The following is a 27,830-nucleotide window of genomic DNA, read 5'->3' on the forward strand; positions in this document are numbered from 1 at the left end:
AGTAATTCCACAGCAGCCCCTGGTAAACAGAGAGTATTGCTCTGAGTAATTCCACAGCAGCCCCTGGTAAACAGAGAGTATTGCTCTGAGTAATTCCACAGCAGCCCCTGGTAAACAGAGAGTATTGCTCTGAGTAATTCCACAGCAGCCCCTGGTAAACAGCTGAGTAATTCCACAGCAGCTGGTAAACAGAGAGTATTGCTCTGAGTAATTCCACAGCAGCCTCTGGTAAACAGAGAGTATTGCTCTGAGTATTCCCACAGCAGCCCCTGGTAAACAGAGAGTATTGCTCTGAGTAATTCCACAGCAGCCTCTGGTAAACAGAGAGTATTGCTCTGAGTATTGCCACAGCAGCCCCTGGTAAACAGAGAGTATTGCTCTGAGTGTTGCCACAGCAGCCCCTGGTAAACAGAGAGTATTGCTCTGAGTAATTCCACAGCAGCCCCTGGTAAACAGAGAGTATTGCTCTGAGTAATTCCACAGCAGCCCCTGGTAAACAGATGCACTCAACAAGCCAAATAAAAGCAATACTAGAGGAGGAGACCATATCTGTTTTTCTATTTACATGTTTATCTCAAAATTAGACCAGGAAAGAAAGATTTCCCTTGCCACGCATGCCTTGAAGCAGTGCAACCTCTCACAAAAGTGTGATTGACATTTAGAGTGTTTTCCTTTTATTCCATGTCATGTAGCGAAGGATACTATGTGTTGAGTGACCATTGTGATGTTGTTTTGGCCCAGCCTTTCAGACGGAAGGGAAGTTGTATCTGATTCTAGACTTCCTCCGAGGGGGAGACCTCTTCACACGGCTTTCCAAAGAGGTCAGTCAGTCTGTGAGGGCTTACTGCTCCCTAATTCACTGTTTTATTAATACATTCAATCACCACATGATGTATTGTGTCCAATCAAAAACACCCTTTGACCAATGGGTAAAAAAACGAATGTCTCTATCACAATCCGTTCAAAAGTTATTAGAGTTGTTACCCTTGTAGGATGGCCAATATTAGGATGACTAAATGAATGGAGGCCACATTATAGGGCTCACAGTTGAACTCGTCATCTTTCTTCTCAAATCCGGAGGGCATAAAACAATATAGAAGTAGGATATATATATCGATTTTGAGACATGACATGGTATTTTCATATTTTAGTATACAGTTTTCATATTAGTGCAAATCTCCTGTTCTTTTTAGAAGAGTTCTGACAAAGTCGCTCTGGATAAGAGCGTCTGCTAAATGACTTAAATGTAAATGTAATGTAAATGACAAAAACAAGAGTATCTCTGTGAAATGTCAACTGAACACTGAGCATACCGCAATCATTTTATTTTCAAAGCCTTTTACGTTTAATTAAGCTTGTGTCATGGTAATTTTGACTTTTTGCTTCCCGCGGAAACAACTTTGCAGACGGCCACCACAGCAAATCCTAAAAGGTTGCTTCAAGAAAGCAGCAGCGCTCTGATTATAATATAATTGATTATAATTATTGCATCATTAATCAAATTTCACGCAATCAGTTCACACAATCAATCTCCAATTGACTTGGGCACATTTAGAATGCTAAGTCTCTTGGTGCACATGTCGCTGTGATTGAATAGGTGCACATGTCGCTGTGATTGAATAGGTGCACATGTTGCTGTGATTGAATAGGTGCACATGTTGCTGTGATTGAATAGGTCCACATGTCGCTGTGATTGAATAGGTGCACATGTCGCTGTGATTGAATAGGTCCACAGGTCGCTGTGATTGAATAGGTCCACATGTCGCTGTGATTGAATAGGTAAAGTATATTTCCAGTTGTAGCTTCATCTTTCCCCCAGTGATCAATAGCCTGGTCAATGTGTGTGTTTAATAATGAATGGGCTGGTGATTTTTTTAGCTTTATTTAACTAGGCAATTCAATTAAGAACAAATTCTTATTTACAATGTCAGCCAACCAGGGAACAGTAGATTACCTACCTTGTTCAGGGGCAGAACAACACATTTTTACATTGTCAGCTCGGTGATTCAATCCAGCAACCTTTCGGTAACTGGCCCAAAGCTCTAACCACTAGGCTACCTGCCGCCTCTATGATTGGGTCCAAACACACTCTGAATGATATTGGTTTTGCCTTAATTGGCTTTGCTATTCAGCATCTCTGAATGTCCATGTACTGTTTACAGAGTGAGCTGAAAGAAGAACTTCAGTAATAAACAGTGTAGTGTTTTCAAGTGAACAACCCAGGTTTATTATTATTATTTTTGACCAGTCATTTAATCTTGACATTTCTCATGCTCTTTCACTCAACTTAATTGCCTGTTTGCACCAGTGGGCCACACATCATTGCAGAAACAACCTCTGTCCCTATCAGTCAGATTACAATATCTCCTCTGTTCTGTTGATTCATTACTCCTGAATCGATCCACTAACCCAGGGATAGTCAAACCATGGCCCGCGAGCCAATTCAAACTGGCCCGCGGCGAGTGTGAGTATTTTTTATATATATATAAAAAAATATATATATTTGGGGGGGTTCAAAACACTCCAGGCCACACGTTAAGGTCTACAACTAGATAGAACGTGTGTAGAAATGATAATAGACCGATATATTTTCAAATAACTACCCTTTTTCTGGCCTACAAATTGATTTGGACAAACAAATCGGTCCTAAAAACAATGTGCAGCCCTCCGTTGAATTTTGAAATCCCAATGTGGCCCACAAGTAAAAATGATTGCCCACCCCTACACTAGCCCATATAATAATACCGCTATTATGAATACATTATAGATAACAATGCCTGTGATGGACTGGAGGAAAAACAAGCATTTTCTTTAATTTGCTTTCTTGCTTATCTTACTATTGATTCAGTGACTCATATTTCCAAACCTCTCCTAGAGTACCCCCAGCCATTCTACTTATTTGTTCATTTCCAACTGGCACACCTGATCCACCTGGTCAACTGATCATCAAGCCCCTGATTGGTTGAATCGTGTGTGCTAGTAGGCCTACTGGAACAGATCATATATAATGAACTGTTGGGGTACTTGAGGGGAGTTTTACCACATGATTAAGGGGATGGAGATTATTATTGCAGAACAAAAACAACCTGCCGCCCGGATAATAGACCACCAACTTTGTAAATGCATTCATCCATTCACCCATTCTTCCTAAAACGACTGCCTCTGCTGTGTCATCGTGACTACTACCAATTCTGTAAATGATAACAACTGGAATAAAGTTGAACTTAATCTGTAAACAATTTGTCTCTTTGGATTTAAATGTGCTCTACTGGGCAGAGAGACATGTGGGAATTGAGATGTGAATGAATTACTGCTGGTCTTGGAATCAGTCATCTGGAGCAGCTAGCAGATGCACGGGTGCTGGCGGGATCTTGTTACTTTAACGGCAATTCAATTTTCTCCTTGGCACCGCAGGGTTTATTCCCCAAACAAATTCTATTTGGGAGCTGAATCAATCTTACTGTGGCTAAAATTAGCTCTGTAGTAAACAAGGAGAGAAGTCAACAATCCCATGCTCTGACTGAGGAAACTTTGGCAAAGGTTCTATGACATCCTAAATGCAAATATTTTGGGTGAGGTTCCAAGCAGCTGGCTTTGTGATCAAGTTAATGAGTTTCAATATGAGTTCAATCTGTGGCTAGTGCTCTTGTTTTGCTCAGGCTACCTGACATTGGAATAATGGAAAACACTCTGTTAAATTTGATCTGTTTAAAACACATCAATCAGGCTACTCTTAGGTTTTAAAAAGATGATCTTTCATGTTCACAATCATATATCATGTGTGTACTGTTTGCATATTGTCAATGACTCATGGACTGTCACTGGTAGTCTTTCTCCTTTGTCCATTTGCAGGTGATGTTTACTGAAGAGGATGTGAAGTTCTATCTGGCTGAGCTGGCCTTGGCCTTAGATCACCTTCACAGTCTGGGCATCATCTACAGAGACCTCAAACCAGAGAAGTAAAACACTTCTACACCCACTGACTGTACAGTGCCATAGACTACTTCTCTGTTCAAAGACAACCTTTGTGGTCTATATATTGTACCGCTTTTATGCATGTGAATGCATGTATGCATGTTTCTTCATCTCAGAGATTTATTAATATTCTGATTGGGAATGACCAAGCCCATTACTGCATTGGATTACTGGAGCGCCGTCTGATTTGATATCATATAATACTGATCGAGGAGCTCAAACAAGGTTGCTGCTCTGTGTTGCTGCCTTCTCCGTGCCTATCAAAACATCTACATGTCTCTGGTGCAATCAAGGGAGCATCTGTCTGTCTTCTCCGTGCCTATCAAAACATCTACATGTCTCTGGTGCAATCAAGGCAGCATCTGTCTGTCTTCTCCGTGCCTATCAAAACATCTACATGTCTCTGGTGCAATCAAGGCAGCATCTGTCTGTCTTCTCTGTGCCTATCAAAACATCTACATGTCTCTGGTGCAATCAAGGCAGCATCTGTCTGTCTTCTTCCGTGCCTATCAAAACATCTACATGTCTCTGGTGCAATCAAGGCAGCATCTGTCTGTCTTCTCCGTGCCTATCAAAACATCTACATGTCTCTGGTGCAATCAAGGCAGCATCTGTCTGTTTTCTCTGTGCCTATCAAAACATCTACATGTCTCTGGTGCAATCAAGGCAGCATCTGTCTGTCTTCTCCGTGCCTATCAAAACATCTACATGTCTCTGGTGCAATCAAGGCAGCATCTGTCTGTCTTCTCCATGCCTATCAAAACATCTACATGTCTCTGGTGCAATCAAGGCAGCATCTGTCTGTTTTCTCTGTGCCTATCAAAACATCTACATGTCTCTGGTGCAATCAAGGCAGCATCTGTCTGTCTTCTCCGTGAGCACATCCTTCTGTTTATTCTGAAAGTGCTATCAGAGGGCTTGTACAGTTGATGTAAACGTTTGATGACCTCCAAATGTATCAGTCAAGGAAACATTTAGGCTCCTGAGATGTGAAAAGTGTCCACTTTTCCATCAACCTCTATTTTTCATGTTAACAATGTTAACAATGTGGAATGCAGGACTAGTAAATTGGCTCTCAGGGGGATTTGATGAGAGGAAATAAAGAGCTCTCGGCCTGCTCCTTGATTTCCCTTTCCAATGGGAATAATTCATGCGTGAAGGTGTCGAGTCTTTACAGGTTTCATTTTATTTACAAAAATATATTTCATTAGTACATACTCTTATCCAGAGCGAGTTACAGTAGCAAGTGCACAGAATTTTCCCGATACTGGTCCTCCATGGGAATTGAACCCACAACCTTGGCATTGCAAGCACCATGCTCTACCAACTGAGCCACAGTGGATTTGCAGTGGGCTGCATTTTTTGAAGGGCAAGTTATTCCCAGCTTTACTGTTGATGATTAATGACAGCAACCCAGGGCACAGTGTGCTGTGCACAAATCCATTAGTTCTAACAAACAAACACTCAATAAATGTGTGGGTGACATGTACTGTGCAGAGAGGTGTAAATATTTTATATACAGTGTTTCTATTATACAGATATACTGTATATTGATGTGACATTCCTTCCCTCTACAGTATCCTTCTTGACGAGGAGGGCCACATCAAGATTACAGGTGACTAAAAACCGTTTTGAAAAGAGATTAGTAGTGTTAGTAGTCCCTTGGAATAGCAGTTGTCTCTCCTCTACATTGAATACATTAAGCGCATTGCTGATGGCTGTTTTCCACCGTCTTTAACATCAGTCCCTTTGTTTTAGATTTCGGGCTGAGTAAAGAGGCAACAGACCATGACAAGCGAGCGTACTCCTTCTGCGGGACGATAGAGTACATGGCCCCTGAGGTGGTCAACAGAAGAGGACATACACAGAGTGCTGACTGGTGGTCATTTGGCGTCTTAATGGTATGGACCCCCCTCCCTTTCTTTTGATAATGATTTACACACATACTATAGCTATTGGTTGGCTACAATGTTGCTGCAACACAATCTCCAGGGCAGAGTTTAATATAGTAAAATTATGCTTGCATCCAGTATGTGGATGTAGCACTACGCATACAGCCTGTACGACCAGATGTGGTATCTTAATTTGATCACTTTGTTGTTGCAGAAAATTCTCCTTCACAGCAGGAACTGCAAATTTGTAGTGTTTTCCAGGTTTAAAAAGGCTTCTAAAGTTTGTATTTTCCACTTTTTAGACTTGATTTCCACATTTTAGACTTGATTTGCCCTAACGAAAAATGTATCAATTATATAAAAATATACATTAATTATAATCGACCTCAAAACCTTAAATAAATAACTGTTCCTTTTCATTTTGTATTAGCACTTTGCATTTTCACTTTTTGTATTTTTTTGAGCATATATTAAATTAATGATATTATTTTTGCATCTTGGCTTCCTTGGGGTATTCCTCCTCGTGGTTTTGAGTATGAGTACTCTTTGAACTCTTTACAGATATGTTCTCTCCAACGCACTGGCCGCCTTTCGTTGTAGACTGTGCGCAAGCCCTCATACTTGCTTTCTACTTCCCATTAATTATAATCCACATAATAATTCACATATCCTGTTGCTGCAGGATTGTATTCCTGCTGTGGGAAACTGGTCAAATTAAGATAGTACATCTGTATACTCCAAATGTGGATCTTAATGCATCACACAAAAGATGCATAATAATGACTATGCATACGGGTATGGTAGTAGTCCACTACTAATCCGTCATACATTAATCTCTTCAGTCCTCTTAAATTACAAGATGAATGCGGATTGAATAGAGCCAGACATGCTATAATCAGGTTGCTGCTCACTAATCCACACATAACTCAACTACCTGTAGCTGCGGTCAAATGACCAAATCGCCCTCTAGTGGTCTCATGGGTGGAATGTTAATCATCCTTTTCATTATTCCATAATAAATAAACATTATTATTTTTTAAACAGTCAAATCCGGTGTTTTTATATCAATCGGTTTTGTTATATTTCAGTCTTCTGTGATGTGTAATACTGGGATGCAAAATCAAACATGAATACATTTCAACTCTAAATCTTTTATTTTTTATTTTTTCACCTTTATTTAACCAGGTAGGCCAGTTGAGAACAAGTTCTCATTTACAACTGCGACCTGGCCAAGATAAAGCAAAGCAGTGTGGCAAAAACAACAACACAGAGTTACACATGGGATAAACAAACATACAGTCAATAACACACTAGAAAAATCTATATACAGTGTGTGCAAATGTAGTAAGATTAGGGAGGTAAGGCAATAAATAGACCATAGTGACGAAATAATTACAATTTAGCATTAACACTGGAGTGATAGATGTGCAGAGGATGATGTACAAGTAGAGATACTGGGGTGCAAATAAGCAAAAATAAATGACAATATGGGGATGAGGTTGTTGAGTGGGCTATTTACAGATGGGCTGTGTGCAGCGGCAGTGATTGGTAAGCTGCTCTGACAGCTGATGCTTAAAGTTAGTGATGGAGATATAAGTCTCCAGCTTCAGTGATTTTTACAATTTGTTCCAGTCATTGGCAGCAAAGAACTGGAAGGGAAGGCGGCCAAAGGAGGAGTTGGCTTTGGTGGTGACCAGTGAAATATACCTGCTGGAGCATGTACTATGGGTGGGTGTTGCTATGGTGACCAGTGAGCTGAGATAAGGTGGGACTTTACCTAGCAAAGACTTATCGATGAGCTGGAGCCAGTGGGATTGGAGATGAATATGTAGCGAGGGCCAGCCAACGAGAGCATACAGTTTGCAGTGGTGTGTTTGGTGACAAAACGGATGGTACTGTGATAGACTACATCCAATTTGCTGAGTAGAGTGTGGGAGGCTATTTTGTGAATGACATCGCAGAAGTCAAGGATCGGTAGGATGGTCAGTTTTACGAGGGTATGTTTAGCAGCATGAGTGAAGGAGGCTTTGTTGTGGAATAGGAAGCCGATTCTAGATTTAATTTTCGATTGGAGATGTTTAAAGAGTCTGGAAGGAGAGTTTATAGTCTAACCAGACACCTAGGTATTTGTAGTTGTCCACATATTCTATGTCAGAACCGCACAGAGTAGTGATGCTAGTCGGGCGGGCGGGTGTGGGCAGCGATCGGTTGAAGAGCATGCATTTAGTTTTACTAGCATTTAAGAGCAGTTGGAGGCCACGGAGGGCATGTTGTCATGCATTGAAGATCATCTGGAGATTTATGAAAAGTGTTCAAAGAATGGCTAGAATTATACAGAATGGTGTCGTCTGCGTAGAGTTGGATCAGAGAATCACCAGCAGCAAGAGTTACATCATTGATATATACAGAGAAAAGAGTCAGCCCAAGAATTGAACCCTGTGGCACCCCCATAGAGATTACCAGAGGTCCGGACAACAGGCCCTCCGATTTGACACACAACTCTATCTGAGAAGTAGTTGGTGAACCAGGCGAGGCAGTCATTTGAAAAACAAGGCTGTTTAGTCTTCCGATAAGAATGCGGTGATTGACAGAGTTTAAAGCCTTGTCAAGGTCGATGAATACACATGCACAATATTGTCTCTTATCGATGGCGGTTATGATATCGTTTAGGACCTTGAGCGTGGCTGAGTTGCACCCATGACCAGCTCAGAAACCAGATTGCATAGCAGAGAAGGTACGGTGGGATTCGAAATGGTCGGTGATCTGTTTGCTAACTTGGCTTTCGAAGACTTAAGAAAGGCAGGGCAGGATAGATATATGTCTGTAACAGTTTGGGTCTAGAGTGTCTTCCCCTCTGTAGAGGGGGATGACCGCGGCAGCTTTCCGATCTATAGGGATCTCAGACGATATGAAAGAGAGGTTGAACAGGCTAGTAATAAGGGTTGCAACAATTGCGGCACATAATTGTAGAAAGAGAGGTTCCAGATTGTCTATCTCAGCTGATTTGTAGGGGGTCCAGATTTTGCAGCTCTTTCAGAACATCAGCTATCTGGATTTGGGTGAAGGAGAAGCGGGTGGGGGGCTTGGGTACGTTGCTGCGGGAGGTGCAGAGCTGTTGGCCGGGGTAGGGGTAGCCAGGTGGAAAGCATGACCAGCCGTAGAAAAATGCTTATTGAAATTCTTATCGTGGATTTATCGGTGGTGACAGTGTTTCCTAGCCTCAGTGCAGTGGGCAGCTGGGAGAAGGTGCTCTTATTCTCCATGGACTTTAGTGTCCCAGAAATCTTTGGAGTTTGTGTTACAGGATGCACATTTCTGTTTGAAAAAGCTAGCCTTTGCTTTCCTAACTGACTGTGTATAGTGGTTCCTAACTTCCCTGAAAAGTTGCATATCGCAGGGGCTATTCGATGCTAATGCAGTACGCCACAGGATGTTTTTGTGCCTGTCAAGGGCAGTCAAGTCTGGAGTGAACCAAGGGCTATATCAGTTCTTAGTTCAATCTTTTTTGAATGGGGCATGCTTATTTAAGATGGTGAGGAAAGCACTTGTAAGGAATAACAAGGCATCCTCTACTGACAGGATGAAGTCAATATCCTTCCAGGATACCCAGGCCAGGTCAATTAGAAAGGCCTGCTCGCTGAAGTGTTTTAGGGAGCGTTTGACAGTGATGAGGGGTGGTCGTTTGACCGCGGACCCATTATGGACGCAGGCAATGAGGCAGTGATCACTGAGATCCTGATTGAAGACAGCAGAGGGCAGGTTGGTCAGGATGATATCTATGAGGGTGCCCGTGTTTACAGATTTAGAGTTGTACCTGGTAGGTTCCTTGATCTTTTGTGAGATCGAGGGCATCTAGCTTAGATTGAAGGATGACTGACTGGGGTGGTAAGCATATCCCAGTTTAGGTCACCTAACAGTATTTCTGGAAAGGTGGATTTTTAAAAGTAGAAGCTCGAACTGTTTGGGCACATACCTGGATAGCATGGCAGAACTCTGCAGACTATCTCTGCAGTAGATTGCATCTCCGCCCCCTTTGGCAGTTCTATCTTGGCAGAAAATGTTGGAGTTGGGAATGGAAATTGGAGAATTTCTGGTCCTTCCTAACCAGGATTCAGACACGGCTAGGACATCAGGGTTGGCGGAGTGTGCTGCAGCAGTGAATAAAACAAACTTAGGGAGGAGGCTTCTGATGCTGACATGCATGAAACCAACGTTTTTACGGTTACAGAAGTCAACAAATGATAGTTCCTGGGGAATAGGTGTGGTGCTGGGGTCTATAGGGCCTGGGTTAACCTCTACATCACCAGAGGATGAGTAGGATGAGGGTACGGCTAAAGGATATAAGAACTGGTCGTCTAGTTCTTTGGGAACAGAGAATAAAAGGAGAAGATTTCTGGGCATGGTAGAATAGATTCAGGGCATAGTGTACAGACAAGGGTATGGTAGGATGTGAGTACAGTGGAGGTAAACCTAGGCGTTGAGTGATGATGAGAGAGGTTTCGTCTCTGGTGGTACCAGTTAAGCCAGGTGAGGTCTCCGCATGTGTGGGGGGTGGGACAAAAGAGCTATCTAAGGCATGTTGAGCGGGACTGAGGGCTCTACAGTGAAATAAAACAAGACGAACTAACCGAGGCAGCAGTAGACAAGGCATATTGACATTAGAGAGAGGCATAAAGCAATCAGAGGTGTTGATCGGGCGAGCTAAGACAACAACGGGTAAATGGCGATGAATGGGCAGAGCGGGTCAGTTGTGCACATACAGGACCTGAGGTCAAGGCTGGGGATAAACAAAATGAGGTACCGTGTTCTCGAAACAGTCCAGGGGACATCAGCTTTGTAGCGGAGTGATCATAGGGTCCAATGAGCAGCAGCAATGAGTGAGTCAGGAGCCGTTCGGTAGTCACTACTATGGTCGGTGAGCGGGACATGGACAGGTGTTTTCTTTTTTTTAAGCCCATAACCGTGTGTGAGGTGTATATTTTTGTTTCAGAGTAGATTTGTGTAAGACTACCAAGAAACACTCTGTGTGACCTTGATTTAGCCCACTGCAGTAAAATGCAAAAAAAACAAGGGACTGCCTCTAGTTCTCCACTTTCTCTAAAGAACAAGGGACTGCCTCTAGTTCCTTTATATTTCCCTAATATTTTCAAGGCTCAATACTTCAGTCTCACATTAAAACCAGATCAATACAAACCTTGTCAAATTAATTCCTTTTAGGGACAGAATTTGGGCCTAGTATTGATTTTGTGCTCTATTTAAGGATCCTATTCTGGATTTTCTATTTTCTTACCTCTGATATTAAACAGTCCATTGTTGAGGAAGAGCTTTAAAGTAAGCATTTCACTGGACTGTTTACACCTGTTGTATCCTGTGCACGCAAAAACATTTACTTTGATTTGATTTTATAACACAAGCTCTGCTCTCTTCTGAAGAAATGCACCAGGCACTCTTACTGATTTCACCTGGCTCTCCATCTGCAGTGCTAGAAGAAGAGCATGTGTAGTAGCTGGAAAATATAATTTTTCCTATATCATGCCCTAGTATAGTGATTTAAGCCAGCCAAGATGTCTGGCATAACTACCTGACTTGATATGCCAAACACCTCGTCCTCAAAGCAAACAGCAATTGTGAGTCATCTGTGACACTGCAGACCTGGGCAGCTCCTCAACTTCCCTCATTTCGTACAGCAATAATCAGGAAATGAAAAGTCATTGCACTATAATGTCTTTTTGTAACACTTGACGTATGAGAACCATATGAAAATAGAAATAATGTAGACAGGAAAATCGAATTTCCTCTAGAGCAGAGAAGAGCTGGTTTATTTATGTAAATGAATTCTGAGTTGAGCTCAATTCAAACTGATAAGGGCACCCTGGCTGTGGGGGATTGTTTTCAAGGAATCAATCAATGATGTAGCAGAGGCACACAAACACACACACAGCAAATTGACTTTGTTTCAAGTATTGTCAGATGATTATATTGTCAGAAAGCATTGAGCCATCTAATGCTCAACACGTGAGCATGGCCGCTTGAATTTGTATTCACACTCACATACAGCTGTAGAATACTAATTTGACCTATATTGTCACAGCAAAATAATCTAGCACCAACAGGATTTTAATGTCCATAATGTTGCCTGATCGGTGGTTAGGCTAAAAGTAGGCTACATGAAAAGTGCAATACTGTTAATGTAACCATGTGTTAGTGTGGGTTTTCAGTGAATTTATGTAAATAATGAAGCAAAAGAGTGATCAAATTAGGATCCTACATCTGTAGATTAAATGTTACATAAGGGGAGACATAAGGACAGGAGCTAGAATCAATGCAAGCTTTTAAAGTTGAGTGCTATTGCACATTCATTTGAATGGTTGAAGAAATTGATGACAACAGTTTGATTGTAGTATTTTCAGCATTTTCACAGCTTTTCTTTGTAGCTCAGTTGGTAGAGGATGGTGCTTGCAACGCCAAGGTTGTGGGTTTGATTCTCATAGGGGATCAGTATGAAAATGTATGTCCTCACTACTGTAAATCACTCTGGATTAAGAGTGTCAATCTAAATGTAAGTAGAAGCTGTTCAAATTGTGGTGAAATACATGAGATTGATTTGTAAATTTCCTGACTGACATTGTTTATCTTTGATTTCAGTTTGAAATGCTGACAGGATCTCTACCATTTCAAGGCAAAGACCGCAAGGAAACAATGGTCCTGATACTGAAGTAAGATACTATACTGACAATGTCTATGACAACTACCCCAGGAAGAGTAGCTGCTGCCTTGCCAACAGCTAATGGGGATCCCTTATAAATACAAGACTATATATGAAATAATATTATTTTCTGTGAAATAACTTTTTTTTCCTGTTTTGTAGGGCAAAACTTGGCATGCCGCAATTCTTAAGCCCAGAGGTGCAAAGTCTAATACGGGCCCTCTTCAAAAGAAATCCTGCCAATAGATTAGGTATGTAGTCAAGAGCATTACTAAAATGTGTCTTTTCACATGATCCATTCTATTTATCAATTGGAAGACAAATTTACAGCATTAGATCAATCTTTTCTCATTTATTAAATGGGACACAGTAGACAGCATTGAAATCTGAATCTCAGGATTTTCTCTTACCCATCGGTGGAAGCTGGTTGACCAGTGGTGGGACTGAATATAGTCATATGAATCACTTCCTCCGTGATTTATAAGATGGAGAGTAAATTCACCGAGACCTCTTCAAGCCGGAGTCATTCTTTATGTATCATTACGGGAAATATTAGTCGTAATTTACCTAAAGCTGAGAGGTTATATGTGTTATATGCATCTATATGAGCCTTTATAAGACATGTATATGAGCCTTTATAAGACATGTATATGAGCCTTTATAAGGCATGAATGTGAGCCTTTATAAGGCATGTATATGAGCCTTTATAAGACATGTATATAAGGATGAATATGAGCCTTTATAAGGCATGTATATGAGACTTTATAAAGCATGAATATGAGCCTTTATAAGGCATGAATATGAGACTTTATAAAGCATGAATATGAGCCTTTATAAGGCAGGAATGTGAGCCTTTATAAGGCGTGTATGTGAGCCTTTATGCATTACTGCATAGGGCTTATATGTTATGTAGCCACCACCGGAGACCCTAGTTAAATAAAATGGTCAAGAGAGTGTAGCTAATATTACCCATAATACCCCATATTCTCACTGAAAGAGCAGAGATACTTGAGATAGAATTTTAGTAAGTGAGAAATTTACAGCCCAGTGAAGCTAAAAAGAGTATTCAATCTAAATGTCCTGGTGTATTTTACTGTTAGGTGCTGGACCAGATGGAGTCGAGGAGATTAAAAGGCATAATTTCTTTGGAAATATAGATTGGAATGTGAGTACAATGCTTCTCGTAACCTTTTCTAGAAATCATTAAAGGCAAAGATGACCATCCATTGCTTTTTGATATGTCCTGAGGATTTCCTTTGGATTGTTGTACTTTCATACAAGAAGTGAAGGTATTTTACCTCAGACTTTGTACCTACTGAGTAGAGAGGGAAGAAAACAAGATAATTGATAATTGATTCTTTACAAGAGGACAATTTTCTGTACAGTATTTGGGTTGAAACATAATCTATTTTTACTCTCAGAAGTCACTGACCTATTTCTCTTACCTTGTTTTGGTTTTTGGTTGCCATACTAACAGATCAAACAAAGAGATACCAAATCACCATGGATTAAATGTAGCTCAATACTAAATGGAAAAATTAAAGTAGCATTTTACCTTTCCCCTCATGGTGAAACCACAGAAGCTTTACAGAAGAGAGATCAAGCCTCCATTCAAACCAGCAGTGGGCAGGCCAGAAGACACCTTCCACTTTGACCCCGAATTCACCTCCCGCACACCAACAGGTGATTAGTAATTGTAGGTGAAGTAGTTCAGCCCATTGGCGTGTGTGGTGTGAGTGTGTGTGTGTGTGTGTGTGTGTGTGTGTGTGTGTGTGTGTGTGTGTGTGTGTGTGTGTGTGTGTGTGTGTGTGTGTGTGTGTGTGTGTGTGTGTGTGTGTGTGTGTGTGTGTGTGTGTGTGTGTGTGTGTGTGTGTGTGTGTGTGTGTGTGTGTGTGTGTGTGTGTGGGATGTTGCCACATAATTTCATTAATCGTTATGTTTCATTTCATGCTGTTTGCTTCTCTGTTATGCTGTTTACTCAAAATAATAATTTCTCCATGCATCTGTGTTCCACACACAAACTGACATCAATTTGCTATTAAATTACTGACAAATAACCCCCTCTTTTATATCGACATAAAGTACACTTCCATATCAACAAAGTCAACCAGCCACAACCCTCTGAAATGATTATATCATTCAATGAGTGCAGTTACATGCACACAATAATATGATTATTGTTAATAATCAGATTAATATAATAGTTTGACTTAAACGTTTGCATGCCTTTTTAAGAAGATCGATTTTCCTAATAATCCTGTTTCCATGGTCACATCTGAAATCAGACTTCCTGGTGGGACTTAAATAAATGCAGAAAATAACCAATCAGAATGAACGTTCTACCATGTTATTTCTCTAAAGCATATTTGATTCTGAGTTCGGACATATAACGTTTATATGTGAAAACCATTCAGAAGTTTTTCCAAACTCACTTCACTCTCACAGCGCAAAAGAAGGCAGCTCATGCTGCTCATGCTAACACATGGCCATATCAAATCCACTGCTACAGTATAACTCTGATTTAAAGCATTTACATGTCCTAATCATTTGAAAGAGTGCTCAGAAAACCAGGTGTTTTAATCGCTGTGTGCTTACTTCCATTATGACTTTATGACGATTTAAGATGAGCAGAGTAAGGTGTTTACTCAATGGGACTATTTGGCCTACACTATAATGCTATATTTGGCCTTCCGCCATAATCAGTTGAATGTTGAATTATTAGTGTGCATGTAAACGTACTCAATTAATCCTAGTCCATGTGCAAAGGAAATTTGGTACAAAAGTACCAATATTTAACCTCATATATCAGCTGCTGGTATGCAAAGTCAGTAGCTGTAGCTGTACATAAAGGTTAAATAATAATAATAAAAAAGACCCTATAGGCCACATCTGTACACTACAATTAACTCAACTGATGTAATGTATTTCCAGTTGCTAATATGTCCAAGTTCCCATGTCTGTCCTGTTCTCCCATCAGACAGTCGAGGTTGTAACAGGTTCTGTACCATCTGTCACCTTCTCCCATCAGACTCGCCTGGCATCCCTCCCAGTGACAACACACACCAGCTCTTCAGAGGGTTCAGCTTCGTGGCCACTAATCTGGACCAGGACCAGTCCATTGCTGAAATACAGCAGAACTCAACAGTCAACCCTATTGTACAAGTGAGTATGCTAGAGGGAGAGGACTAATCAACTCAGGTATACAGCTCCTCAATCAACCATATAAACTTATTAAATACTCAAAGGAATATTTGAAACAATCAAAAATATCAATATTTTTTAGATAATATGACATCCTTCAGGCAATTGTCTTTTTATATATTTTTTCAATTTTCCATGAATTAAATGTAACCACCAAATGGACGTTGGTGTCTCTATAGTCTCAACTTCAAGGGGAATATCAAGCCTTGTTTTGAAACTCTGTATGTAGAAGAAAGAAGAAATCAATATGATATAAGGAAGGAACCTCATGGGGATGTCCCAGCATAACATCAGAATACATAAGATTAACGACTTTCACAGAAAGTGTTGAGTAAAGGAATTAAAGGCCTATCAAACATCAAAACATCTCATATTCAATGGTCTTTTCTGATTATCTGCTTTATGTAAATCATTCATATGAATAATTGATATCTTTTTTTGGTGCTTCAGGGAGACCTCTTTCCTTTGGACTATATGTGTATGGCTTACCTGACCTATCAGCTTAGTATCAACTACCACCCTTACCTGACCTATCAGCTTAGTATCAACTACCACCCTTACCTGACCTATCAGCTTAGTATCAACTACCACCCTTACCTGACCTATCAGCTTAGTATCAACTACCACCCTTACCTGACCTATCAGCTTAGTATCAACTACCACCCTTACCTGACCTATCAGCTTAGTATCAACTACCACCCTTACCTGACCTATCAGCTTAGTATCAACTACCACCCTTACCTGACCTATCAGCTTAGTATCAACTACCACCCTTACCTGACCTATCAGCTTAGTCTCAACTACCACCCTTACCTGACCTATCAGCTTAGTCTCAACTACCACCCTTACCTGACCTATCAGCTTAGTATCAACTACCACCCTTACCTGACCTATCAGCTTAGTATCAACTACCACCCTTACCTGACCTATCAGCTTAGTATCAACTACCACCCTTACCTGACCTATCAGCTTAGTATCAACTACCACCCTTACCTGACCTATCAGCTTAGTATCAACTACCACCCTTACCTTACCTATCAGCTTAGTATCAACTACCACCCTTACCTGACCTATCAGCTTAGTATCAACTACCACCCTTACCTGACCTATCAGCTAAGTATCAACTACCACCCTTACCTTACCTATCAGCTTAGTATCAACTACCACCCTTACCTGACCTATCAGCTAAGTATCAACTACCACCCTTATCTGACCTATCAGCTTAGTATCAACTACCACCCTTACCTTGGGGTAGCAGGTAGCCTAGTGGTTAGAGCATTGGGCCAATAACCAAAAGGTTTCTGGATCGAATCCCTGAGCTTAAAAGGTAAAACATTTGTTTTTCTGCTCCCGAACAAGGCAGTTAGCCCACTGTTCCCCGGTAGGCCGTCATTGTAAATAAGACTAACTGACTTGCCTTGTTACATAAAAAACAGCATCTGATGAATTCAATGTATTTTACGTGGTGACAGTGGTGAGATGGAGGTGAACCCCATGGTCTTCTGTTTCAACCATCTCAGCCACTGCTCCAGAGAAGGCCTCTCATGTCCTGCTGCGCACAACAACACATCCACTCACATGAATAACAGCATAACTGATTCTACCAGATGGTTCATACCTGAGTGAGAAAGTCACTCACCAGAAAGGCCTCCCAGTGCCCTCAGGCCTCAGCAAAGCATATTGATTTGTGGTAGCACATAGTTCCCTCGATGACATCATGGCCATGTGCGCTCTGCCGTGGCAACGCTCTGGGAACATTTTGATCCTCTGCTTTTTCCATTGTATTGAACAAGTGAGGTTAGAAGCTGCTGCAGTGTGGATGAATGAGCCAACATCTCTCATAGAACACAATAGACTTGCATGGAATGTCCTGCAGAACAGAAGGTGAATGTGTGAAACCATGATAGACTATTACTGTAGTGATGTGTGAAACCATGATAGACTATTACTGTAGTGATGTGTGAAACCATGATAGACTATTACTGTAGTGATGTGTGAAACCATGATAGACTATTACTGTAGTGATGTGTGAAACCATGATAGACTATTACTGTAGTGATGTGTGAAACCATGATAGACTATTACTGTAGTGATGTGTGAAACCATGATAGACTATTACTGTAGTGATGTGTGAAACCATGATAGACTATTACTGTAGTGATGTGTGAAACAATGATAGACTATTACTGTAGTGATGTGTGAAACCATGATAGACTATTACTGTAGTGATGTGTGAAACCATGATAGACTATTACTGTAGTGATGTGTGAAACCATGATAGACTATTACTGTAGTGATGTGTGAAACCATGATAGACTATTACTGTAGTGATGTGTGGTAGAGCATGGCGCTTGTAACGCCAGGGTAGTGGGTTCGATCCCCGGGACCACCCATACGTAGAATGTATGCACACATGACTGTAAGTCGCTTTGGATAAAAGCGTCTGCTAAATGGCATATATTATTATTATATTATGTGTGAAACCATGATAGACTATTACTGTAGTGATGTGTGAAACCATGATAGACTATTACTGTAGTGATGTGTGAAACCATGATAGACTATTACTGTAGTGATGTGTGAAACCATGATAGACTATTACTATAGTGATGTGTGAAACCATGATAGACTATTACTGTAGTACATTCACATTTTCAGTTCACTTTTCTTGCTCTCGTTTGTGATTTGACATACAGCCATGAAAGAAGAACACTTCCTAAATCTCCACATGTAAAGTGATACATCACAAGAGAAAGGAGAAATGCAACCAAAGTGCACTCAGGCAGAAACACTGTTCACCTAGAATGTTCTTCAAGGACCATTCTTACCAGGGGAATCATTTGATAGCTATGGTAGATCTGTTTTGAAAACTAGTATGCTCCATTTTGCATATGAAATAGGCTTCCCCTGGATATGTCTGAGGCTTATAGAAGGACTGATGGATTCCCTAGTCTGCCAGAGCAGGATTATAACATGAGCGAAGAGTAAGGAAGTCTGTTGACAAGCTTACTGGAGCATGATTATGACCAACGGCTTTTATGTAAAATATGCTTAAACGTATTTGTGATGGCTGGACATGTTTGTCATTTCAGCAACTTCATGGGACCAACATCCATTTCACAGATGGGTATGAGGTAAAGGAGGAGGTGGGCTTGGGGGCGTACTCTGTCTGCAAACGATGCATCCACAAAATCACCAGTGTTGAATATGCTGTCAAAGTAAGTGAACCGTATGGGTAGATTTTTCAAGGGGAATGTTTATGTATAGATAGTTTATCATTCTTAGAGAAGGTCATTCTTTTCAAGGGGAATGTTTATGTATAGATAGTTTATCATTCTTAGAGAAGGTCATTCTTTTCAAGGGGAATGTTTATGTATAGATAGTTTATCATTCTTAGAGAAGGTCATTCTTTTCAAGGGGAATGTTTATGTATAGATGGTTTATCATTCTTAGAGAAGGTCATTCTTTTCAAGGGGAATGTTTATGTATAGATAGTTTATCATTCTTAGAGAAGGTCATTCTTTTCAAGGGGAATGTTTATGTGTAGATAGTTTATCATTCTTAGAGAAGGTCATTCTTTTCAAGGGGAATGTTTATGTATAGATAGTTTATCATTCTTAGAGAAGGTCATTCTTTTCAAGGGGAATGTTTATGTATAGATAGTTTATCATTCTTAGAGAAGGTCATTCTTTTCAAGGGGAATGTTTATGTATAGATAGTTTATCATTCTTAGAGAAGGTCATTCTTTTCAAGGGGAATGTTTATGTATAGATAGTTTATCATTCTTAGAGAAGGTCATTCTTTTCAAGGGGAATGTTTATGTATAGATAGTTTATCATTCTTAGAGAAGGTCATTCTTTTCACGGCTCGTCAGTTACATGAAACAGCAGCATATACAACAAAGGGACGTTACGATCACTGCAAAGATTCCAGGTTGATGTAAGACCTTTAATAATTGCAGTCTTGTGATGTACTCTATATAGGCTACCCATTGCACTTCAACAACTATAAGCCTTTCAACTATAATATAGTTTCCCTTAGGATGATTCACGCAGCGACAATGATTCTGTATGTTGTGCAGACGATGCTCTGAGTTACACATTTTATCATGAGGGAACCAAGCAGTTGTAATTTAACATGGGGGGGTGTCTCTTTCAGATCATCGACAGAGTTAAGAAAGATCCATCTGAGGAAATTGAGATTCTGTTGAGATACGGGCAGCATCCAAACATCATCACGCTGAAGGATGTATGTCATCGTTCAATGACTCCCATACACACGCACATGCTGAAAGCCCCCCATGAGGGCAGAGAACCTTGCCAGTTTGCATACCTAAGGAAAAATGTGCCCCTGCAAACTTCATTGAATTTTCACTGACCCGAATATTTCATTTTATCTTCTACAGTTGAAGTCGTAAGTTTACATATACTTAGGTAGGAGTCATTAAAACTTGTTTTTCAACCACTCTTCAAATTTCTTGTTAATAAACTATAGTTTTGGCAAGTCGGTTAGTACATCTACTTTGTGCATGACGCAAGTAATTTTTCCAACAATTGTTTACAGACTATTTAATTTATAATTCACTGTATCACAATTCCAGTGGGTCAGAAGTTTACATACACTAAGTTAACTGTGCCTTTAAACAGCTTGACAAATTCCAGAAAAAGCTGTCATGGCTTTAGAAGCTTCTGATAGGCTAATTGACATATATTGAGTCAACTGGAGGTGTACCTATGGATGTATTTCGAGGCCTACCTTCAAACTCAGTGCCTCTTTGTTTGACATCATGGGAAAATCAGCCAAGACCTCAGAAAAAAATTGTAGACCTCCACAATTCTGGTTCATTCTTGGGAGCAATTTCCAAACGCCTGCTAAATGACTTAAATGTAAATGTAAATGAAGGTACCACGTTCATCTGTACAAACAATAGTACGCAAGTATAAACACCATGGGACCACTCATCTGTCATACAGCTCAGGAAGGGGACGCGTTCTGTCTCCTAGAGATGAATGTACTTTGGTGCTAAAAGTGCAACTCAAAACCAGAACAACAGCAAAGGACCTTGTGAAGATGCTGGAGGAAGCCGGTACAAAAGTGTATATCCATAGTAAAAAGAGTTCTATATCAACATAACCTGAAAAGCCGCTCAGCAAGGAAGAAGCCACTGCTCCAAAACCACCATAAAAATGCCAGACTACTGTTTGCAACTGCACATGAGGACAAAGATCATACTTTTTGGAGAAATGTCCTCTGGTCTGATGAAACATAAATAGAACTGTTTGGCCATAATGACCATCGTTATGTTTGGAGGAAAAAGGGGGAGGCGTGCAAACCGAAGACACCATCCCAACCGTGAAGCACGGGGGTGGCAGCATCATGTTGTGGAGATGCTTTACTGCAGGAGGGACTGATGCACTTCACAAAATAGATGGTATCATGAGGGATGAAAATTATGTGGATATATTGAAGCAACATCTCAAGACATCAGTCAGGAAGTTAAAGCTTGGTTGCAAATGGGTCTTCCAAATGGACAATTACCCCAAGCATACTTCCAAAGTTGTGGCAAAATGGCTTAAGGACAAGAAGGTCAAGGTATTGGAGTGTCCATCACAAAGCCCTGACCTCAATCCTATAGAAAATGTGTTGACAGAACTGAAAAAGCATGTGTGAGCAAGGAGGCCTACGAACCTGACTCCGTTACACCAGCTCTGTCAGGAGGAATGGGACAAAATTCACCCAACTTATTGTGGGAAGCTTGTGGAAGGCTACCCGAAATGCTTGACCCAAGTTAAACCATTTAAAGGCAATGCTACCAAATACTAATTGAGTGTATGTAAACTTCTGACCCACTGAGAATGTGATGAAAGAAATAATAGCTAAATCATTCTCTCTACTATTTTTCTGACATTTCACATTCTTAAAATAAAGTGGTGATCCCAACTGACCTAAAACAGGGATTTTTTACTAGGATTAAATGTCAGGAATTGTGAAACTGATTTTAAATATATTTGGCTAAGGTGTATGTAAACTTCCAACTTCAAATGTATGTCCTTATTGGATTTTACTAGCCACTGTTTGTTGGCTGTGAGGACTAGACTAATGTCGTTTTTGGTTCATAAATACCTCCACATGGTATTAAAATGTATTTTTGGCCCCTAGGTCTATGACGATGGGAGGTATGTGTACCTTGTGATGGAGCTGATGAGAGGTGGGGAGCTGCTGGACAGAATACTCTATCAGAAGTGTTTCTCTGAGCGAGAGGCCTCTGCTCTTCTCTGCACTATTACCAAGACAGTGGAGTACCTTCACTCACAGGGGGTCAGTATCATTCATGTACGGGTACAGGGGAGCATCTTCACTCACAGGGGTCAGTATCATTCATGTACATGTACAGGGGAGCATCTTCACTCACAGGGGGTCAGTATCATTCATGTACAGGGGAGCATCTTCACTCACAGGGGGTCAGTATCATTCATGTACAGGGGAGCATCTTCACTCACGGGGTCAGTATCATTCATGTACAGGGGAGTACCTTCACTCACGGGGTCAGTATCATTCATGTACAGGGGAGTACCTTCACTCACGGGGTCAGTATCATTCATGTACAGGGGAGCATCTTCACTCACAGGGGGTCAGTATCATTCATGTACAGGTACAGGGGAGCATCTTCACTCACAGGGGGTCAGTATCATTCATGTACGGGTACAGGGGAGCATCTTCACTCACAGGGGGTCAGTATCATTCATGTACAGGTACAGTGGAGCATCTTCACTCACAGGGGGTCAGTATCATTCATGTACGGGTACAGGGGAGCATCTTCACTCACAGGGGGTCAGTATCATTCATGTACAGGGGAGCATCTTCACTCACAGGGGGTCAGTATCATTCATGTACAGGGGAGCATCTTCACTCACAGGGGGTCAGTATCATTCATGTACGGGTACAGGGGAGCATCTTCACTCACAGGGGGTCAGTATCATTCATGTACGGGTACAGGGGAGCATCTTCACTCACGGGGTCAGTATCATTCATGTACAGGTACAGGGGAGCATCTTCACTCACAGGGGGTCAGTATCATTCATGTACGGGTACAGGGGAGTACCTTCACTCACGGGGTCAGTATCATTCATGTACAGGGGAGCATCTTCACTCACAGGGGGTCAGTATCATTCATGTACAGGTACAGGGGAGTACCTTCACTCACAGGGGGTCAGTATCATTCATGTACAGGTACAGGGGAGCATCTTCACTCACGGGGTCAGTATCATTCATGTACAGGTACAGGGGAGCATCTTCACTCACAGGGGGTCAGTATCATTCATGTACGGGTACAGGGGAGCATCTTCACTCATGGGGTCAGTATCATTCATGTACAGGGGAGCATCTTCACTCACAGGGGGTCAGTATCATTCATGTACAGGGGAGCATCTTCACTCACAGGGGGTCAGTATCATTCATGTACAGGTACAGGGGAGCATCTTCACTCACGGGGTCAGTATCATTCATGTACAGGTACAGGGGAGCATCTTCACTCACAGGGGGTCAGTATCATTCATGTACAGGTACAGGGGAGTACCTTCACTCACAGGGGGTCAGTATCATTCATGTTAATAAGGGGAGCATCTTCACTCACGGGGTCAGTATCATTCATGTACAGGGGAGCATCTTCACTCACAGGGGTCAGTATCATTCATGTACAGGTACAGGGGAGCATCTTCACTCACAGGGGTCAGTATCATTCATGTACGGGTACAGGGGAGCATCTTCACTCACAGGGGGTCAGTATCATTCATGTACGGGTACAGGGGAGCATCTTCACTCACAGGGGGTCAGTATCATTCATGTACAGGGGAGCATCTTCACTCACAGGGGGTCAGTATCATTCATGTACGGGTACAGGGGAGCATCTTCACTCACAGGGGGTCAGTATCATTCATGTACAGGTACAGGGGAGCATCTTCACTCACGGGGTCAGTATCATTCATGTACAGGTACAGGGGAGCATCTTCACTCACAGGGGGTCAGTATCATTCATGTACGGGTACAGGGGAGCATCTTCACTCACGGGGTCAGTATCATTCATGTACAGGGGAGCATCTTCACTCACAGGGGGTCAGTATCATTCATGTACAGGGGAGCATCTTCACTCACAGGGGGTCAGTATCATTCATGTACGGGTACAGGGGAGTACCTTCACTCACGGGGTCAGTATCATTCATGTACAGGGGAGCATCTTCACTCACAGGGGGTCAGTATCATTCATGTACAGGTACAGGGGAGTACCTTCACTCACAGGGGGTCAGTATCATTCATGTACAGGTACAGGGGAGCATCTTCACTCACGGGGTCAGTATCATTCATGTACAGGTACAGGGGAGCATCTTCACTCACAGGGGGTCAGTATCATTCATGTACGGGTACAGGGGAGCATCTTCACTCACGGGGTCAGTATCATTCATGTACAGGGGAGCATCTTCACTCACAGGGGGTCAGTATCATTCATGTACAGGGGAGCATCTTCACTCACAGGGGGTCAGTATCATTCATGTACAGGTACAGGGGAGCATCTTCACTCACGGGGTCAGTATCATTCATGTACAGGTACAGGGGAGCATCTTCACTCACAGGGGGTCAGTATCATTCATGTACAGGTACAGGGGAGTACCTTCACTCACAGGGGGTCAGTATCATTCATGTACGGGTACAGGGGAGCATCTTCACTCACGGGGTCAGTATCATTCATGTACAGGGGAGCATCTTCACTTACAGGGGGTCAGTATCATTCATGTACAGGTACAGGGGAGCATCTTCACTCACAGGGGGTCAGTATCATTCATGTACGGGTACAGGGGAGCATCTTCACTCACAGGGGGTCAGTATCATTCATGTACGGGTACAGGGGAGCATCTTCACTCACAGGGGGTCAGTATCATTCATGTACAGGGGAGCATCTTCACTCACAGGGGGTCAGTATCATTCATGTACAGGGAGCATCTTCACTCACAGGGGGTCAGTATCATTCATGTCTCTACAGGGGAGCATCTTCACTCACAGGGGTCAGTATCATTCATGTACAGGGGAGCATCTTCACTCACAGGGGGTCAGTATCATTCATGTTAAATGTACAGGGGAGCATCTTCACTCACAGGGGGTCAGTATCATTCATGTACGGGTACAGGGGAAATCTTCACTTCAAATGGTCAGTATCATTCATGTACAGGTACAGGGGAGCATCTTCACTCACGGGGTCAGTATCATTCATGTACAGGTACAGGGGAGCATCTTCACTCACATGGTCAGTATCATTCATGTACAGGTACAGGGGAGCATCTTCACTCACAGGGGGTCAGTATCATTCATGTACGGGTACAGGGAGTACCTTCACTCACGGGGTCAGTATCATTCATGTACAGGGGAGCATCTTCACTCACAGGGGTCAGTATCATTCATGTACAGGTACAGGGAGTACCTTCACTCACAGGGGTCAGTATCATTCATGTACAGGTACAGGGGAGCATCTTCACTCACGGGGTCAGTATCATTCATGTACAGGTACAGGGGAGCATCTTCACTCACAGGGGGTCAGTATCATTCATGTACGGGTACAGGGGAGCATCTTCACTCACGGGGTCAGTATCATTCATGTACAGGGGAGCATCTTCACTCACAGGGGGTCAGTATCATTCATGTACAGGGGAGCATCTTCACTCACAGGGGGTCAGTATCATTCATGTACAGGTACAGGGGAGCATCTTCACTCACGGGGTCAGTATCATTCATGTACAGGTACAGGGGAGCATCTTCACTCACAGGGGGTCAGTATCATTCATGTACAGGTACAGGGGAGCATCTTCACTCACAGGGGGTCAGTATCATTCATGTACAGGTACAGGGGAGCATCTTCACTCACAGGGGGTCAGTATCATTCATGTACAGGTACAGGGGAGCATCTTCACTCACAGGGGGTCAGTATCATTCATGTACAGGTACAGGGGAGCATCTTCACTCACGGGGTCAGTATCATTCATGTACAGGTAACTGCCAAAATGAAGGAAACACCAACATAATGTGTCTTAATAGGGGGTTGGGCCACTTCGAGCCAGAACAGCTTCAGTGCACCTTGGAATAGATTCTACTTGTGTCTGGAACTAAATTTTTGGGATGCGACACCATTCTTCTAGGAGAAATTCTATCAGTTTTGTTGATGGTGGTGGAAAACGCTGTCTCAGGTGACCCTCCAGAATCTCCCATAAGTGTTCAATTAGGTTGAGATCTGGTTACTGAGACACACACACACCCCCGATGCTCCTTTGAGACCCCTATTTCAAAATAACTGAGATCTCTTCATTTTTTCAAATCAAATCACATTTTATTTGTCACATGAGCTGAATACAATGGGTGTAACTGAAATGCTTGTTTACGAGCCCTTCGCAACGATGCAGAGTTCAATAATAATACATAGATAAACAGTAACACGAGGAATAACATTAAATAGGTCACATTTGTAAATGAGAACTTGTTCTCAACTTGCCTACCTGGTTAAATAAAGGTGAAATAAAAAATATAAAAATACACAAGAATGGAGCTATATACAGGGAGTACCAGATCAATGTACAGAAGGAATAGCTATATACAGGGAGTACCAGTACCAGATCAATGTACAGAAGGAATAGCTATATACAGGGAGTACCAGTACCAGATCAATGTACAGAAGGAATAGCTATATACAGGGAGTACCAGATCAATGTACAGAAGGACTGGCTATATACAGGGACTACCAGTACCAGATCAATGTACAGAAGGACTAGCTATATACAGGGAGTACCAGTACCAGATCAATGTACAGAAGGAATAGCTATATACAGGGAGTACCAGTACCAGATCAATGTGCAGAGGCAATGGATATATACAGGGAGTACCAGTACCAGATCAATGTGCAGAAGGAATAGCTATATACAGGGAGTACCAGTACCAGATCAATGTACAGAAGGACTAGCTATATACAGGGAGTACCAGTACCAGATCAATGTACAGAAGGACTAGCTATATACAGGGAGTACCAGTACCAGATCAATGTACAGAAGGACTAGCTATATACAGGGAGTACCAGTACCAGATCAATGTACAGAAGGAATAGCTATATAGAGGGAGTACCAGTACCAGATCAATGTACAGAAGGACTAGCTATATACAGGGAGTACCAGTACCAGATCAATGTACAGAAGGACTAGCTATATACAGGGAGTACCAGTACCAGATCAATGTACAGAAGGAATAGCTATATACAGGGAGTACCAGTACCAGATGAGGTATTTGAGGTAGATGAAGGCAGGATAAAGTGACTAGGCAATAGGATAGATAATAATAAGGTATTTGAGATAGATATGTACATGAAGGTAGGGTTAACTGACTAGGCATCAGGATAGATAAGAGTAAAATATAGTACAGAGTAGCAGCAGCAAATGATGTGTATATGTGTGTTTGTTGTTTCGGTATTGGCGTCTGTGAGTTTGTGTTCTGTCGCTATGCATGTGTGTCTTATGTGCGTGTGCGTGTGTAGTGTATGTGAATGTGTGTGGGTTTTGTGTGAGTGTGTCAGTGTATTGTGTCTGCGTGAGTGGGTGTATATAGAGTTTTGGGAGTGTGTACAGAGTCCCTGCAAGATAGGGTCAATGCAGATAGTCTGGGTAACCATTTAATGAACTATTTAGCAGTCTGGCTATTTAACAGTCTTACGCCTTGGGGCTAGAAACTCGGCACCTGTTGATCCGGACGGTAGCTGAGTGAATAGTCTTCCTCTGGCCTTCTTTCCTCTTCTAGCCATGGTAACCAAAATAACAGGCTACTAGGCATGTTTTATACATGACCCTAAGCATGATGGGAAGTTAATTGCTTAATTACCTCAGGAACTATACCTGTGTGGAACCACCTGCTTTCAATCCCTTATTTACTGGTGTGTTTCCTTTTTTTCTGACAAATGCCAATTTTATTCTAGCAGTTACCTATATACGTCCAACTAAAGTCTTAATCAAAGTGAAGGAGTATCACTCCTGGTA

General features: G+C 41.8%; 1 protein-coding gene across 1 annotated transcript in view; it reads left to right on the plus strand.

The window, feature by feature from the left end:
* The window catches only part of LOC124040368 (ribosomal protein S6 kinase alpha-2), a 45,040-nt gene that overhangs the window by 13,387 nt on the left and 3,823 nt on the right, over window positions 1-27,830 (plus strand). The window contains exons 5-16 of the mRNA XM_046357504.1: window positions 742-821; window positions 3,853-3,959; window positions 5,553-5,590; window positions 5,734-5,876; window positions 12,513-12,583; window positions 12,736-12,824; window positions 13,674-13,738; window positions 14,154-14,256; window positions 15,602-15,735; window positions 18,867-18,992; window positions 19,933-20,022; window positions 21,934-22,092. Of these exons, the coding sequence (XP_046213460.1) occupies window positions 742-821; window positions 3,853-3,959; window positions 5,553-5,590; window positions 5,734-5,876; window positions 12,513-12,583; window positions 12,736-12,824; window positions 13,674-13,738; window positions 14,154-14,256; window positions 15,602-15,735; window positions 18,867-18,992; window positions 19,933-20,022; window positions 21,934-22,092 (1,205 nt within the window). The remainder of the gene's footprint in view (window positions 1-741; window positions 822-3,852; window positions 3,960-5,552; window positions 5,591-5,733; window positions 5,877-12,512; window positions 12,584-12,735; window positions 12,825-13,673; window positions 13,739-14,153; window positions 14,257-15,601; window positions 15,736-18,866; window positions 18,993-19,932; window positions 20,023-21,933; window positions 22,093-27,830) is intronic.

Source organism: Oncorhynchus gorbuscha, linkage group LG07 (genome assembly GCF_021184085.1).
Source record: "Oncorhynchus gorbuscha isolate QuinsamMale2020 ecotype Even-year linkage group LG07, OgorEven_v1.0, whole genome shotgun sequence".
Lineage (NCBI taxonomy): Eukaryota > Metazoa > Chordata > Actinopteri > Salmoniformes > Salmonidae > Oncorhynchus > Oncorhynchus gorbuscha.